General features: G+C 34.9%; 1 protein-coding gene across 1 annotated transcript in view; it reads left to right on the top strand.

The window, feature by feature from the left end:
• The window catches only part of LOC109046263 (rho GTPase-activating protein 24-like), a 91,594-nt gene that overhangs the window by 25,678 nt on the left and 51,664 nt on the right, over positions 1 to 14,252 (top strand). Inside the window, exon 3 of the mRNA XM_042778700.1 lies at positions 9,832 to 9,919. Within this exon, the coding sequence (XP_042634634.1) occupies positions 9,832 to 9,919 (88 nt within the window). The remainder of the gene's footprint in view (positions 1 to 9,831; positions 9,920 to 14,252) is intronic.

Here is a 14,252-nt window from a genome sequence, read left to right as displayed (position 1 = left end):
ATTAGATATGGCAGTAATTAGTATTCTGTGCAGACTGATGTTATGGCTGTAGCTTTTATGTCTTGTTTCTGTAATCTTCTTTATGTCCTCTGTACTCGCACTCCTTAAATCGTGTCACCATCCATCCTCCGGTGAACAAAATGTGTGGCACTGTAACTTTACTGCGCAGTGTATAATCACCATAAAAATATTCCTCTTTAATGAGTCTCATCTGATTAGACTGTAAAACAACAGTAAACACAATAGTTCATTTAAAAAGCAATATTTCAGACTGCAGGGAATTCATGCATATTGTTTAAATGATAATTTGCTAAAACATTGATCTGAAAAGTATGAACTAAATATGAACTAAAATATGAACTAAAATCTGAAAAGTGTAATTTTTAGATTAGATTAGATTAGATTCAACTTTATTGTCACTGCACATGTAAGGTACAAGGCAACGAAATGCAGTTTTGCATGACATATGAGAGTAACTCAAAGAATCAAAATAATCTTTTGCACATTTCCAAGATGATTCTTGTGCACAGCCAACAGAAACCAAGACAAAATGTTATGATAAATAAAAGTTATGATAGCTGTAACGTTTAAGGGGCTTTCAAAGTTTTATTAGTCAAAAGAAAGATGTTTTAGTCTATGGTGCTTGTTAAAAGGAGAATTGCTGAGAATTTACTCACCATCAAGTCATCTAAGATGTAGATGAGTAAATGGGTGCCGTCAGAATGAGAGTTCAAACAGCTGATAAAAACACCACAATAATCTACAATTTATCCACACAATTCCAGTCTGTCCGAATCAGGAGAGAAATATGCTCAGCAAACGGCCCAAAACAGTTCTAAACAAATATGTTATTATATGTTATATGTTATTTTGATATGACGGGACAACAGGGGATGCACATTTTTACTGGAGAAAGCATTATTTTGGCCAGAAATTACATTTTAATTGGTGGACTGCAGTCGTCTGGATTATTGTGATGTTTTTAATCAGCTGTTTAGACTCTCATTCTGACGGCACCCATTCACTGCAAAGGATCCATTGGTGAACATGTGATGTAATGCTAATTTCTCCAAATCTGTTCAGATGAAGAAACAAATTCATCTACATCTTGAATGGTTAAGTAAATTTTGAACTTTACTCTAGCTTTGAAAAACTTTTGAAAGAGTTTACTTTTCTCCTTATCTAGAGTTCACTGTAGATCCTATTAGTGGTAGCAAAAAACACGAATATTAGAAGCAACTAGCATCCGGTGCTCAGGCATAAAGCTCTAGCCTTATCTCCATTGCATTTGTTGTACTTCTTAGATCATTTGCATTTTATCTTTGAGCTAAGCCAGCTAATTGGCCTTATATACTTAGTGACTGATATGATTAGAAACTACTCTACATTACAATCTAATTACCTTAAACGAGTTTGCTTTCACTGGACAAATCATATCAATGTCTTTCAAAATCATTAAAAGTGCAAACACACAGCTACCTTTAGTAGCTAAGAGCTGCTCTGTGGTCAGTAACTGAAGAACAATACTGCACAAGCACTGCAGGAAACATTAGCATATCTATTTTCCGCTTTTTTAGGTGCACTGGACGACTGGAACCATGAAAATGCTGGAAAATGTGTGATAATTGTTAACTAAAACTGAAAATAAAACTAAAACAAACAAACAATAAAACAATAAATAAATGAAATAACATTATATATATATTTTCATAAAAAATAAACACTATATGATCATATGTAAAAAACAACAAAAAAAAAACTAAAAAAAAAAACAACAAAAAAAATGACTAAAATTTTAACTAAAATTAACTAAAAATGAAACCAAAATAAAATAAAATAAAAAATTCTAAATAGTAATAATACTTAAATGGTATTTCATTCATTCTAAAATAATAATGCACGGTGGAAAATAAGCAGCATAGGGCAACGTGTATTTAATAATACATAGTACCCCATTTTAAAATATAAGGCAATCTCAGCTTGCATTTTCTCAGGAAAGACTGGATTTTATTTAGTAATGAACATTTTGTCCAATCTTTATGTGTGTTTTGTATTTGTAGTAGTTGTTAAGAGTACTGGGTCATTACTGGAGCATGCTAACGTTAGCAGCGGTGAGTGCTGGTCAAGTTTCTTGTGAGGAGCACTGTTCTATGTTTTGGTTGGCACTGAAGCCGCACACTAAGCTTTGGAACAGAGATCTTTTTTAGAGGAAAGGAAAAGGTGAAGGTGGCCAATCTATTTAACCCTGAGGGATACTGTTGTACAATGTTGTACAATCGCTGCTATTTTTGACTCTGAGCTATGAAAAGATCAGATTAAACTAGAGCAGATTTGTGCTCAGAGTGAATTTGTACCTCGCTGAACACAACAAAACAACGAACACAATGAAAGACCTCTGAGATATTGTGTAGCATGATTCCCTTAGACTCAGGTCCAGGTTTTTCTCAGCAAAGCTCAACCAGTAAATAGCGCATTTAAAATGAATCATGTGGCCTTTTATGTCTCTCATATTATTCGTGATTGGTCATTGGTATGCTAGACTAGCTGGCAATTTGACATTTTGCCTCTCATTTTGCCATTATTGCTTGAAATTGGGTCTCTGAAATATATAAAAAAAAAAAAGAAATATGAGGTCGATGAGTAATTTTCCTGTTCCTGCAGCCTAAATGAACAGATTTTTGAATCCAATAAATATCTAAAGTCTCTTTTCTTTTGGATGCTGGTAGGTTTCTGTGTTTTAGGCAGTGGCTGTGTGTAATAAACCTGGACAGGATGAAACATTTTAACATTGAAGAAATCACACACTTTTATGTTGGCTCATCCATTATAAATATTTTAAAACATAAAACCTCTACCATTAGAGCTTTTAGCAAACAAAAGGAAAATGATTGTGCTTCATTAAAATGACTCACAAGTAAAGAGTTTCCAGCAGACAGTTTATAGAGCGTACAGTACATTTAGCCTAGCACACTAATAAAACCAGCTTATTTGCTACATTTATTCCAAAGCATTTGCTAAATGAATAAATGTAGATGTAGCAAGTAAGGTTTTATTAGTGGAGCAGGCTAAATGTACGCTCTATAATAAACGGACTGCTGGAAATGACAAATACCTTTGCACTTCAAAGCAAAAGTGAGTCATTTTAATGCAGCATAACCTTCCCTTTTATTTCCAAAAACTTAAAATCAGCCATTAATTGTTACCAGTTAAAATCGAACAGGATTCTGAGGATCATGTGACACTGAAGACTGGAGTAATGATGCTGAAAATTCTGCTTTGCATCAGAGAAATAATAACATTTTAAAATATATTAAAATAGTAATATTTGCTGTATTTTTAATTAAATGAAGCTGCCTTGGTAAGCATGAGACTCTTTTCAAAAACATATTTTTTTCAGCTTATTCACAAAAATACCCCCCCCCCCCAAGCTGTATAATAGGAACAGGAAAATAATTTAGTTGATGAGCAGGAAAATAGTACATTGCTCAGGATGTAGGCATTTCTGAACTGCTGCAGTCTGCTTGTTTGTAGACCCCCTATCCACAGGTATACCAGCCGCCAAACCTGATTTCATCAGGTCTGCAATTGAGAGCATTTATAATATTGCTGCCAGTAATTAAGTTTAGTCTCCTCAGCGGCACAGAACAAATTTCAGCAAAAATAGAGAAGCACATTTATCATGCAACTCAATTGTGACCAGTCAAAACAGCTAGATGGATGCTGTCCATTTCAGAATTAGTTTTTGATTTAAACACTTGGCATACTAGCTCATTTCCCACCTGCTTTCTGTTAGATGACCACAAACTGCGGTGAGGGTAATGAAGTTTACCTGTGGCTACCCTGTGGAAGCTTTTATTTCTAGGAGTTGGTGAAATAGCAGATATCTGAGTTGAAAGTTGTCAGGATTGTAATGGTTCTGCAAATGGACTTTTTCATTTTTGTAAGTGAAGAAATCCTCCGATAATTTGCTTTTCCTCAAAACTGGAACAGTCTGTCTAGTGCAACCTGAGGTTTTAAGGGCAAAGTGCTCATAGTTCTCAGAGTTCAGTTTGAACCTACAACCTTCAGAAGTAACAAAATGATACTAATAATGTGTTGTCTTCCATGAAAAGGTACAAAAATTGGCTCCTCTTTTTAGGAACAAAATATTAATGTACTGTATTTTGAAAGTAATATCCCCTAACGCTAGCAACATTACCAAGTCTGTAGTGCCTAATGTTTTGTCAAATAGCTGTTTATTTCATTCTACTGCTGCAGTCCCTTGGACATTCTGACATTTTTCTGCGAGTAAAAGAGAAAAAGACTTGCATTATAAACAGCTGATTTCACCTGGATATGAGTACATCTGTTGCACTCGCCACAGGCAAAAGACTGCAAATTAAAAAGCAAAAAGAATGAAAGGAGAGCGAATGAGGCCTCCAAGTGTGAAAAAGTGCTGCAGGACAGACAGGGGCCACTAATGAACAAGACGTGAGGGCAACCCTCTGAGGAAAAGTCAAGGTTAAATGTTCAAACGTGCACCTAATGGGACCGTTCCACAGCAAATGGCTTTCCTTTAATTAATTCCATGGGACCGTTTAGGACTTCAGGCTTAAGTACTGGGTTGTAGCTTGTTTTATGTCCTCCTGTTCCCTTTGGTCCTTTACCATCAATCTCTGCTGGTTGATAAACAAATGAAGCAAGCTCTTCTGATCCGATCTGGAACTGGATTTTTGTGTCTCTAGGGGGGATTCCCACATACCCGCCGGCTCTGTATGCAAGCTTCTGAGAAACTAACTTCGTTTTGGCACCATAGGGACTGAAATTAAAGATAAACACTAGTGACATAACAAATCATTTTTGTTCTGCTTCTCTATTTTTCTCTCAAGCAGGGAGGGAAATTCCTGAGATGATATTAAGCTAACCTCTGGCCTAGCTCAACGTAGCATAGCAATCTGGGGCAATGGACCCGATATCTCATTTCCTCTTCCCACAGTTTCCACTCCTGTGCTGTCCAGATCACACAGAATGCATGTGGTAGTGTCTTTGATGCAGTACATTTCTGGTTGGTTGTGTCAAAGTCCAAACTGTCCTGGTCTGGCTTGAGGTGTTAATGAGGGAGCAATAAAACAGCCAGGACTCAGAGGTCAGAGAGGTGCAGCACCTTGCTGAGCGATGAACTGCTGCCCCAAAGCAATGACCATGAGAATCCACAGGTTAAAGGATTGGCTGGTTAGAATGGTTAAGCTCCTGTTGGTAGGTTTTGTAACTATGCCATTTTGTAGGCAAAAAGAATCTTTCCATATATATTTTACATTTGCATTTTTAATTTCACTTAAATAGACATTGGGCATGAAAAAGATACCATATCACCACTGATTGGGAATTTATTTGTTCAAGCTTATTTCCTTTATTTTTTCATTTTTATTATTTTTGGGGTTATCTTAGTTAATCATTATTAATTTAATAAAACTGTAATCATTCTTGCAGTTCTCCAAAAATAAATAAGTACATCATTTTTTTAAAAAATATAATTATTTCTTATTATAATTTCTTAGTATAATTATTCTATTTTCAATTTAATTTTTAGATTTTTTTTTTTAGAATTTAATTATTATTACATTAATATTTTATTATTATATTACACATTATTATTCTAAATATTATGTTAATATTACAATAGCATGTTACAATACAGCATTATTATTATATTAATATTATACTATTATAATACAGAATTATTATTATCATATATATATTATAATTACATACATTGAATTCTTTTAAATGTTAGTTATTATATTAATATAATAATAATAATAATAATAATAATAATAATAATAATGTTAAATATACCTTCACATGTAACTGTTACATGTAATAATTTTTGCAGCTCTCAAAATAATTCATTGTTTTTATTTATTTTAATTTATTTCAATATATTTTAATAAAATTTTAATTCCTTCTATTTATAAGCTATTGGCCATTACATTAAAAGAGATTTATATATATATATATATATATATATATATATATATATATATATATATATATATATATATATATTTATATATATATATATATATATCGTATTGGCCAACATTGTAATGTCAATGCTTCCTTATTGTTGTAAACTTTGAAATATATAGTGCTATTTTAAACAAATATTTTTGGCCAAATGTAGATCGTATTATTACAGTGAAAATGTTCTGATATGAAAGTTGGCATGCATGAATAATCCCAGAATGCTTTGGGCCATACTCCACTATGTATTATGATCATTGTTGTTGTTCACCAGAGCACATACAGTAGTGTAGAGTAAGCAAGGAAGTGCGCCAAGGAAGACACATGTTTTCTCTGCTCTGGAATGGGCTGGGGTTTTGTTCCCTGCCTTTTGATGATATGTCTTTGCATGTTTTCCACATGGAAGGCCTCTGGGGACAACAAAAATGGCTTTAATTGAGAGTTCATGTCTTTAGCAACCCACCCTCAAGCCTCCGGTTCTAAAACAGGAACCGTTGCCCACATCAAACCGCTGACCTGCCTCACTGCGGGCTGAAATTTGTGCTGTCTTCACAAGCCCCACCAGTGTTCCTCATGGGGGCGGCAGGTATGGTTTCCGTCGCATAAGAAGCTTGAGTTTGAGTTCGAGTTCAACTTCATCAGGAGCAGGATGCTGCTTTCAGATCTCATAAAGCTTTATGAAGTTTTTTTTAACAGAAGCAACTCACTGCATCACATGCAGAGAGATTTTAAAAGCCTGGGGTAAAGAGGTCATTGTGTAATGATCATCATATGCGGCTGCTTTTCAGTTTTTGCTAAGTTTGTATAACCATGAAAGGCACCACTTACATTCAGGAACCCTACAATCTAGACCAAGTATTTTTATAAGGTCTTGTTTACACAGTCTTATATCATAGTAAACCGATCCTAATGGTTTAAAGACTCTATGAAGTCTAGAAAAAGACAACTAGCTTGTGACATTTACAGATGCTGCTGTATGTTTTTGATTTCTTTATGAAAACCCAGACTTGCTTTCAAGTTATTAAGGCAGGGCTTACTATATTGCTTATATTTACAGTCAGGAATCTATACAAAAATATAAAAGTTTACTATTTAGACATATACGCATAGACATATAAGACATCTTATGATCACCAAGGCTGCATGTGTTTGATCAAAATACAGTAAAAACAGTAATATTGTAAAATATTAAGCATTTCTGATGGGTATTTAGATTACAAAATAACATGTAAAATGTGATGTGCTGCATTCTTGCCTTTTGACTTTATGCTTAACTTTTAACTAGATCTGCAAGTGTTTAGTTTATTAAGTGCATGCATGTCTTTGCAAATAAACAAGTTATTTAATTTTAATCAGTTCAGAGATAGATCCTCACCCTGTTCAGCCCTGAACTGGCAAGCAATTCCATCTGCAGTGCTGAACCGATTCCTCATTGAGAGTCTCCACATTGTGCTGTCTTCTCATTCATTTGTCTTACGTGGACGACCCGTCTTTTTGGGGGGCTTGAATGAATTAGTGTCATTGTAAACCTGCAATATTTGAGAAATCACAGATTTTGAATGACCAACCTCCCTTGCAATGGCTGAAAGGGTCATTTCAAGGTTTTCAGTCACCTTAGCGTGGCCCGCTATCTTGCAATCTCAGTGAAAATTGGAGGAATGTTGCCAGATACAGTGGGTATAGAAAATAATCACCCCGCTTTGAAGCCTGAAATGAAGATTTTTTGTTTTATCCAGCTGTAATTACTCAGTGCAACCTATTGCAATTGTCTGTATTTTAATTATATATATATATATATATATATATATATATATATATATATATTATTATATATATATTATTAGATTATTGCCAAATATGGTTTCATTTTTTCATAGATATTTTTTTAAATGTAATTTATTTTGTTATGTAATATGAATTTTAAATGTCATTACTACAGTCTGTCAATGTCACAGATCCTTCAGAAATCATTCTAATATGCTGTATTTCTGTTATGTAAAGCTAAATTTTCAGAATCGTTTTCTGCTCAAGAAACATTTCGTATTATTATATCATATTTTTTTTCTATCAGAGATCTAAATAAAAAGTATTAGAAAGTAGAAAGCACTTATTCCAAAACAAAAATAAAATAAAAAAAATGTCAGTTGAAATCATTTGAAAATGTCATGTAACCAAAGCTCTAGTGCAGAGATTTGAATAATGTATCAGCCCCTATGTTAACTATCCTAATCTCTGCATCCTAAATGTTCTCTCTGTTTCCGGTCAAGTCAGGATACCGGATACTAAACATATGCACTGATATTTGATAAGGATGTAACTTAATTCTGTTTTCTTTCTCTCTCCCAATGAAAACGTGCCTTTTAAGCCTCTCAGTAGGGCAGATATGAAATACTCTCCCTCAAAGGTGACTGCTTTAGACCTCTGCAGCTGTTCCACTGCATACCTTAAATAACCCCAGTGTGCTAGTGCATACTGTAATGCTACTATAAAGATCTATATGAAAACTCACTCAGCACGTGTTGCTTTAGTGGTGTTCATTGTGCTGTCTGACTATGTGTGACTGTCAGTCATTCATATCATGACTCTGTAATTTAAATAAGAGGATGAAGTAACACCTGGCATTAAAATGATGTGAAATTCCCCTCTACCATATCTGAGACACACACACACACACACACACACACACACACATATATACATGCCGCATTCTGTACAGTAGTATGATAGTAGTGTAGTATGAAAGAAAATGACAAACAGAGAAAGACATATGAGATAAAAGAAACCATCAGTAGAGGATGGTGAGATGCTGGGAGGATAAAGAGACAGACAGATGAGAGCAATGGGGGAAATCAGCCTGCTTTACTAGTCCGCTGGTGGTTGTAACATGGTCCGCGTGGCGCGATGATGTTGGGTCTATTTAAAGCAGCAGTTCATCCAGCGTGTCAAACACTGATCTATAATCCCACAGCAGTTGCAGTGCTGCTTAAGATCCGATTTCTACATAATAACAAGAGCTTTGTCGACTCTAATGCCGCCTGCGCTCTGTCATACAGACCCCCGAGGGATCCATCTGTAACCCCTGAACTGGTAGCACTGCGTTCTGACTCCAGTTAATGCCCAGATGATGAGATGGTTTTCAGCATGGACATTTCTCATCCTTTTGCCTTTCAATTAAACTCTGGGCACTGTTGGACTTATCATTTTTTTCATTTTTTTTTATTTCATTTATTTTATTTTGTATGAAATATATGTATTTTTATATTTTGTATTCAATATATTATTTTGATAGAAATGTTATATCTACAATCAATAAATATTTAAATTAATATATGGAAAATAAGTTAATTTTAATGTGTGAATACAATTTGTTTATATTGTAAGTAAAATATATTTAGATTTTTTATTTATATGTGGATATTTTAAAATATTTATATATTTATGTTTTATATATATATATATATATATATATATATATATATATATATATATATATATATATATATATATATAAATTATTTATATTAAGTTAAATTATATAGGAAAAATAATAATAATAATAATAGTTGGACTTAATTTTAGCTTTTAACAGGGCATTTTAATTAAATATTTTTATTTTGAATTTATATCCAGGTTTTTTTTCTTTCTTTCTTTTTTTACAAAATATACAACTCAAAAGTAAGTCTAAAGAAAGGTATTTTTCACATTTTACCATCCTATTCTCCAATGCACCCACGCTTTTTTCTAACCATGATTTATTTTCCTTGTACATCTTGCTTTCCTCAGCAGTTTGTGTCTGACTAGTTTCTTTTGGCTTTTTGGTTCCTCTAGGGCACCATTTTCCTACCTGGCAACAGAGTCACTGAACATCCCAGCAATGGGGAGGAAGGCGGAAAGTTCCTATTTGAAGTCATCCCAGGTAAGGAGAAAGCGTTTTTTTTACCATGTCTGTTTTTCCAATGCAGAGTTCCTTTAACTTTCATGATGGGAACGCAGTGACCTCACTCACTGAGAAGAGGTCTTCAAAGACATTCATCCCCGCTAATGGGAACAGATCGACGCTGGGCACTTCGCTGACAAACACAGCTGAATCCTGACTCTCCAGACACAAAACACATCACAGGAAATCTGTGTCATTTTAGAGGAATAGTCTCTTGCATTTGTAAACAATGCTCATTTCTAAGTCTTCTAGGCATCTTGTCATGTAAACCAACCCATGTTTTCAAATGGATCCCTCTTTATCCAAGTTTGTGGGTAATTTGTTCTCTCCCAAATGTAGTTTAGTGATGAATGACGCTGGATCTGCCACCTGCTGTAATTAGTTTACAGATCACACTCTTCTCTCCCTCTTTGGGCTCTGGTTGTGTTTGGAGAGGGTTCAGATAAAACACGGATGTCCCTCTCGTGCGGGGGATGAATCACTGAGGACAGATGAGTGCTTGAGGAGCAACAGAACTGCAACTGGACTCCCGTTCAGTTCTGGGGAGCACTCTGATAACATACACACCTGAGCTTCAAGCTAAATAAATGACAATGGTTTGGATCAGTTTGCTCAATCAAATAAATATATTATACAAAATATAATTTTATAATATTTACTATAGATCTATAGCTAGTAGACACTGTATGCACTTGAATTTTATTATGACGTTCACATTACCGTCTTCGATGGAATGCGCCGTGTCTGTTGTCATCTGTGTTTGGTGACGCACGTGAGCACAGTGTGTCTTTGTTTCCAGGCTTGTGACCTTGTAGAAGGCAAAAAGTTAGTTTTAGGTCTTTGTAACTTTACTTTGAGAATCATTGCAGAGCCTTGGACCTTTATCTGCGGTGACACTGTGGCATTTGCATGAATAGGGCCTTTTTGTGGAGTAGATTAATATGACACAGATCACTGCCTACTGACCCTGTCATCACGGCCTTCTTATTAGTGATGCCGGTAAATGCCACATTGTATCTGTCACCAAAATCATCGCAAATGAATTCCTACGTGCTAGAAGAGCAACTGCAGTTGAGATAAATGGGAATGCTAATGAATAGCTCCAGGTATTATGCCTCTTTGGCCTACGTGCCTGAAATCCATCCTGTCCCGTGTTTCCCCAGCAGACAGCCGTGAGAGTGTGCGCACTGTGCCAGAAAACAGCAGAAACAGAGATTTATAGCACGTTTTTAGGTCTTTGGAAAAGCAGCATGGCTCCAACTGTCCTGCCAGCTGACTGTGAAAAACCGGAGCCATTGTTCAGCATGTCAGTCTCAGATGAAGGCATTTAGGAGTGATTCCATGCTTACGTGCACTTTTCCATACATTAGCCTTTTATCATCTTCATTCCATTTATTCTATTGTCCATCTCAGCAATATTCTGGAGTATGCTATTTTAAGCATAGTTTTTTTTTTTCTTCTGCTGCATAGGCCATGAAATCGCTTGTCCCTTGAAAAAGGCTTTTTGGAGGTAATGTTGTACAGCTCAGTTCATAAAAGAGGGTTGTTAAAAGTGCATTTAATTTACTCTCATCTTTTATAAATACATATGGGAGTGTTTTGCATAGAGATAACATGGACTTAATTTCAATTTAGTTCTCTTGTCGTCTATTAATTTGGTTCTTTTTGTGTGTTTTTTGTGTAACATTGACTCAGTGGTGGATAAATATACGGTGGATAATTTTTTTTTTTGCATTGATATAAAAATTATCGGCAATAGCAAGAATCCATACTGTTTTATATGTAAAAATAAAATAAATCAATGTAGTTATGCTTAAGTGGATTTGGGCATAAAATTATATTGTACAGTATAAATTAGGGTTACCTATTAATTTTGTCCCTATAATAAATGTGGGACTTCTATTACAGGAAAGTGTTCTTAAAGTGTTAAATATTTGTCATAATATATCGCTATTCCTTATAGCAGTAGATGACAGGAAACGTAATTTAAAAGGTACAAAAGGTCAATAGACAATAAGTTAGTATTGAGAAACTTATATTTTACACACAAAATTGCAATACTTACAGAAATATTTCCAAACGAAGCCAACAGCAGGATGAACCATTGCGTGTCTCCAAGAAACATGACGGTTCAGAATGAATCAGCAGTTTTGAATGAATCATTTGATTCAATTATTCAAATACGGACACTCGTTTGGTTTTTTGAATGAATCGGTGTTTTGAATGATATGGCTTAATGATTCATTGACTCACTGATGAAAATACTCACTTGTTTTGTTCCTACATGAATTAGTGTTTCTGAACGAATCAATTGAGAGAATGATTCGGCGACTCATAAATTTGCGTTTTTGAACAAGAATGAACGGTTGACTAACTCTCTCATAAGACAAGACTACTATACTGTTATTTTATACCATTGTAGTACCATGGCTTTTGGGATATGCAGAAGAATTTATTCACTGAATCACATACACGTTCAGCTCACATTCTTTGATTCATTTTTGACTGATACAGCAATGCTTATCAACATAAATTATGTTATTTGTCTGTTAGGTCGAAATGTTCATTTAGAAAATTCCAGAGTCTAGTATTTGGACCCTTTCCAATTTCACAGGTCTGTCTTTGGATTTCAGACCAACAAGAGAAAATAGAGTAACTCATGAAGGCAAAATTGGATTTTAATTAAAACCTCTTTTCTTGAAAGTTTTAATATGTAGGGTTCAAATTTTCTCCATCTGTTGCTGCAGTCAAACAGCTCGCAATATGTTTCTCTATCACGCAGACAAATGTACAGTCATAATAATGTGAATATTACTTTGCTGGCCCAGCGAACACCAGACTGAATCTCAGACCTGGTTTGGCAGTGCACGATGATCATACCACAGCAGAGCAACAAATTTCAAGCAGATTTTTCTGGAAAACCAAATTAAAACAAACACTAAACTGACATTGTTGTTTCACAACTCCAAGCCAGACAGAAAATGGCTCCTGCCTCATAATCTTTAATCATATCCGCATCTGGGCCACTGTTTACTCACTGATCCTTTATTTATCAATCTCTAATTTATTTATAACTCACTGACGTCCAGTGAATCTGGGTAATAATGGGGAACTGAGAAAAGTCAAGCTAAGAGTTTGTGCAACCAGGAAAACTTGCAAGTTGAAGCCGGTTGAAGAGCATTTCTACTTCTCTTTCTGCAGGAATAACTGAAGTGCAAATAATCTCCCTGAGTTTGTGTCTAGTGGTTTGTGTGTTTATCATGAAGCGTGTAAAAGAGAGAGGTTTTGTTTCACAGACTTGAGTGGGAGTCAATGAGTGTTCAAGGGGCAGAAACTTGCAGATGGGGAAGTGAATCTGTGTGGTTTCACAGAACACCTGCAGAATCATCAACTGAGACTGAGACAAACCCCACGTGTTGATTGCTTTTCTTTTGTTTCTTTTTTCTGTCTTTCAGATGTTCATTTGTTTTATTTTTCTCTTTTGTTTCTTTTTCTTTTTCATTTGTTTCTTTGACTTGTTCATTCATTTGTTCTTTTGTTTGTTTGCTTGTTCGTTTAGTCCTCCATTAACTCATTTGATTGCCCTATATGTTCTTTCAATAGTTCCTTCAGTATTTCCTTCAACTGTTCTTTCTTTCTTTTTTTCTTTCTTTCTGCTTGTACTCACATTTTTTTGTTTGCTTGTTCTTTCTTTCTTTCTTTCTTTCATGTTTGTACACTTGTTTGTTCAGTCCTCCATTCCTCCTGACCTACTTAAATGAGAGTGTAATGAAGCGATTGTTGAATCTCCTGCGGCGAACTGTTTTTCTCACCTTGAGATTGACTTAATTACAGCACAACGCAGCTTCCTCACTTGCACTGGCAGGACCAGGTGACTTCCAGCAAACCGTGTGCAGTTTAAAACATGGAGGATGTGAGATTTACGAGAGCTGTAATTGCATTCTGAAGATAAATGTCAAAGTCAGGGTCAAAAAGCTACTGCAACCACTGGACTCTGCTGTAGAGCCATAGTAGCTCCAAGAGAAAGAGAGGAAGTCAATACAGCTGCAGATTTGTTTTATTATTTATCTCTCCCAACAAAGAAAACGTTCTAAAACATGCCAATTAAGAAAGCGCTTTATAAAATATAAGGCTATTTGATTCACATTTCAGTTTTAATATTTATTGAGATAATGTTTGTTAATATTATTATGATTATTGAATGTTAGTATGAAACATTTCTAAAACATTAGTCTTTGACGTTCCTCTGTTTTTCCACAAGCGGTCTGATCACTTCGGGTGTCTGCTGACATGAAGCCGTGTAGAATTACTG

Source organism: Cyprinus carpio, chromosome A21, assembly GCF_018340385.1.
Source record: "Cyprinus carpio isolate SPL01 chromosome A21, ASM1834038v1, whole genome shotgun sequence".
In the NCBI taxonomy this organism is placed as follows: Eukaryota; Metazoa; Chordata; class Actinopteri; order Cypriniformes; family Cyprinidae; genus Cyprinus; species Cyprinus carpio.
The sequence above is the reverse complement of the archived record's forward strand: the minus strand, read 5'-3'. Positions and strand labels throughout refer to the sequence as shown.